Raw genomic sequence first — 4,363 nt, 5'->3', positions numbered from 1 at the left:
CTCCATTGAATATACTTTTCTCTCTCTTGGTATTTTGAAGTTGAGCACATATGGTTCTTCAAGGAATGACATGGCAGCAGATGGAGCAGGTGGTGGTATTATTAGGCCCAAGGGTCGGCTGGTAAAACAATGCCGGTTCCGATATTCATATATACCTCTTAAAATTCAAAACATGATGAATATACTTTATAATTTACTATAGATATATAGATATAGATATCCTTTTAATCACGACATACATAGACATCAGAATAAACTATATTTTTACTTTTTTTTTTTTTTTTGGATTATGTTAAACGGAGGTGGCCATTAATTGACGGTTTTGATAAGATATCACTTTTATTTTATTTTTTTAAAAAAAAACGTCTAAACGAGGAATTGTTACACTATATGAAACGACTAATCCGTCTCAAAAAAAAAAAAAAAAGAAATGGATTTAATAATGATTTAATTAGATTCAAAAATTAATAGGATGAGACATATTCAGATGCGATTATTACTAATTTATTAGTGGAATGATATGATAAATGAAAGGGGTAGTTCATCGTCCATTATATCATTCAAAAGATCTGGTCCAACTGCCGGCATGGCCGTCCAAGGGTGAACTCAAGGTTAAGCAACCTTTCTGATGACGAATAGGTTCGATTATTTTCTAACATCTTAATCTTTTTCGACAAACTTAGGGTTACCTCATGCTCATCATCCGCCTGCAGAAAACAATACATAAACTATATACGTGATATTTTTATTCCCACTTTAAAATAAAGTTCTTGCTGTTTTCGTACCTCACTAGTGTGAATGGATATCGGGTAATCACTTGATACATTTTTTTTCATTGTGTAACTCAAATCATTCGTTTCCAAAGACGATTCAAAGGATCTCCTGCTTGAAAAAAGAAAATAATCAAACTATCGTTTTTACATAAAACTATTTATTCTTTTTTCTACTATTGATCATTGATATATACTTCATAACTGAAGACAAATAGCATCTCTTATAAATTATCCAAAAAAACATGGATTAGGACAAAGACACAAATGTCTGTCATCAAAACATATACAAAACATATTCAATATGTCTTACATTAGCCGTCCTTGTGGTCTCTTTGCATGCTGTTCAAGAGTTAATTAAATCAACAAAAACCAGCGAATCTCTTATATATGTACCATATGTCAAACTCACATATGCAACACTGCTACAAACTTAGAGTTAATTTTGTCCATTTTACCTTGACTTTTAGCTTAACTTTCAAGTTCATTTACGTTCACAATGTCACTCACTATTCCTTTATAGGCCATTATGGTGTTCTCTTCATGAATTCCCTATAGAAAATTTGATTCTAAGAAATCAATAAAATACCTAAATGATAACAACATTTTTCTTACGTCACATCTTTGTTCACTGGTAAATACAGATAGTGTGCACGGACGGATATATACATGCATGTTAATATGATAAATTTTATGAGATATATCCATTATAATGGTAATATATATACATATATAGTATATAATACCACACATGTCATTCATTTGTTATGTAAATTATTAGATGCCTTCAATCTGGTCAATATATCATCACATCAACTATTTAGTCAGCCATGAAATTAATGGTGAAAGATACAGGTACACAAAACGGCAGAAAATGTACAGCAGGGCACAAAAACACACACACAAACCTTTGAGATATATGCAGTGTAGTAGATGGTGATATATCTCCCTCTACTTCAAACAATGAGATTGGAGCCCTTGGATTAATTACTTGAGTATCTGTCAGTGCAACTGCAACACATGAATTCATACACAATCATGCATGTGTACATCACCACCGCATTAATATTGTTTGGCCCTATCAAACACGGTAAAAATTAGGATGCAAAGGGAAAAAAGAAAGATCCAAATCTAGTACCTGCTCCTCCTCTGTCAGTGCTCTTCACTGTCCTGTACATCTGATCAATCAATATACCCCACAACAAAAAAAAGAAGAAAGTGATGATTATGTGAGTAATTATTAACACACAAAGTCTACATTTGCTAAGTTTACACTTTTTCCTAGATGCCATTTTGTCCTACCCCCTTGTTCTCTACTTCCCCACCCCACCCCACCCCACCTATCCCACACCAAGTTTTCCGGGCTGTGTTCCCTTGTCTCACCATTTCTATCACTTTCTGTTATTCATGTGCAAAGGGAAAACGATGAGACTTCAGACTTAACCTGTGACCTAGCTTCCATAGATCTTTTTATCTTTAAGATATCACATTAATTTGACCTTCATGTCCCTCTATATATATATATATATATATATATATATATATATATATATATATATATATATATATATATATATATATATATACGAGAGAGAGAGAGAGAGAGAGAGAGAGAGAGAGAGAGAGAGTAATGATAATCATAAGGGTCTTAAATTCAAAATAAGTGGGACTGTTTTGAGTACAATGATAGGCACCTGCAAGTGACTCTTCACATGAGCTAGGGTTAGATCCTTCACATTCATCAACTCTTGCACTGATTTTGGGGTTGCTCCTGCCACAACCCTAAAGAAGTTAGAACAATTTGCTATATGGGAGCTAGTTGAGTAATTAATCATGATTGTGATATAGAAGGATCAGTCGTCGAAAGTTTTAAAATTTATAAAAAGTGTAACACATTTGAAACTACAACATACTTTCATGACCACCAAGGAGCTGAACGGCATGTATGAAGTGGGCGTGTAAGGACGAGGTCCATCTCATACGAGGAGCTCTAGCGCCCCTTCTGACACTGTTAACCATCCTCGAGCTTCTCTTGAAATCGTAGGAGTAGATTTGACGTGGTCCACGCGGATGATAATGGTGGTTGGGATGACAATCATTCAAAGCTCCCATCTCAGGCCCCAAGGTCAGCTGAGGCTGCTGCTGATCAAACTGCAAACCATGGTTAACAAAACCATCCATATCTGCTGCTATAAGCTGTTGGTAGTGGTGATGGTTGAAGGTGTTTTCTTGGCTTAAATCGCTGCTGCTGCTTGAGGTGGAGGGTGGCCTTTTGATGATACAACCTGTCATGTTATACTCATCCGCTGCAAATGGAGGACTGATCTGTAAGGATAGATCTGGGAAAGTTGTAGCTTCGTTATTTGTCATTGGAGAAAAATTTGAGCTCAGAAACATTTCGATGGATAAAGAGTGGGTGTCAGTGAAAGGGGATGTAGTTCTGATTATATGCTGGTTGAGTGACTTATGATTGCATTAATCTTTGCATGGTATTCTGGACTGAGAGAGTATAAAGTAGGAGTAGGATTGGTTTTGCAGAATAGGAAGGAAGGGAAAATGTAGTGAGAAAAGAAAGAGGGGTTTTTTGATAGGGAGAGATGAAACTGGGAAGGAAAAGGAAAGGATAATGTTTGGGAATTTAAGGATGGAACTAACGTAGATGAAAGTGAGGAACCAACCAGTTCACGATGGTGAAAACGAAATAGTGTATCAATATTAAATATAGTTTTCTATAATTGTAATATTTAAACTTTCCAATCTCGTTTATAAAAATGTATACTAAAAAAATCACAAACGAGTTTTCTTGTTTATATTCGTTCGTTTAACAAATTATCTTATTCATATTTGTAAACATTCTAACCAAACATAAATAAATGAACTTAAACGAATAAATATAAACAAACGTAATGCAACATATATGAACATAATTGAACATATAATATAAATAATTGAACATATATGATCATAAATAAATATAAACAAACAACATAAATAAATGAACGGGATTATTGTTTATATTCGTTCGTTAAACTCAACGAACACTAATTTATGTTCATGTTTATTCATTTATTAAATAAACGAATATAAACAAACTTGCTGCCAAACGGTTCGCTGAACGTTTAGTTTGCTTACAACCTAGTAGTGTTTGTTGCATGGAACTGAACTGATATGGAAGATATGGGATTAGTCAACTTGTTTATATTGTGATTGGCAAGACTAGGACATAACATAACTCAAGGTTGAAATTACTAAATATCCTTTTTGATATTTACCATATTTTTCCTAGAATTCTTTTTATACTCTTTAACCGTAGAATAATTACAATATAAAAATATATACCAACAAGTTACTAATTATTAATCACTTTAAGTTATTATATATATATATATATATATATATATATATATATATATATATATATATATATATATATTGATATCATATTATTTTAGTGACATATCTATGGGTACAAACTAACAAAATTAGGCTTTGTTGTTTTGATGGTTAGAGTTTTCCTCCTAGCCTTGCAGCCTAGTAAATAGATATTAAATAGTTCAATCCTCATGATGGTTGTCGAGATCAACAAAACAAAT

At 33.1% G+C, this 4,363-nt stretch overlaps 1 protein-coding gene across 1 annotated transcript; it reads right to left on the bottom strand.

Moving 5' to 3' along the window:
• Window positions 1-418: 418 nt before the first annotated feature.
• Window positions 419-3,436, bottom strand: LOC145057666 (putative transcription factor KAN4). The gene is made up of 6 exons (XM_079005534.1): window positions 2,684-3,436; window positions 2,465-2,541; window positions 1,909-1,948; window positions 1,679-1,781; window positions 786-882; window positions 419-707 (listed from the first exon to the last, which is right to left on the bottom strand). Exons 1-6 carry the CDS (start codon window positions 3,165-3,167, stop codon window positions 561-563), a joined length of 948 nt encoding a protein of 315 aa, XP_078861660.1. The 5' UTR covers window positions 3,168-3,436; the 3' UTR covers window positions 419-560.
• Window positions 3,437-4,363: the final 927 nt, after the last annotated feature.

The sequence above is a fragment of the Lactuca serriola genome, chromosome 6 (assembly GCF_051521515.1).
Source record: "Lactuca serriola cultivar US96UC23 chromosome 6, Lser_US96UC23_V15, whole genome shotgun sequence".
Classification (NCBI taxonomy): Eukaryota; Viridiplantae; Streptophyta; class Magnoliopsida; order Asterales; family Asteraceae; genus Lactuca; species Lactuca serriola.
The sequence above is the reverse complement of the archived record's forward strand: the minus strand, read 5'-3'. Positions and strand labels throughout refer to the sequence as shown.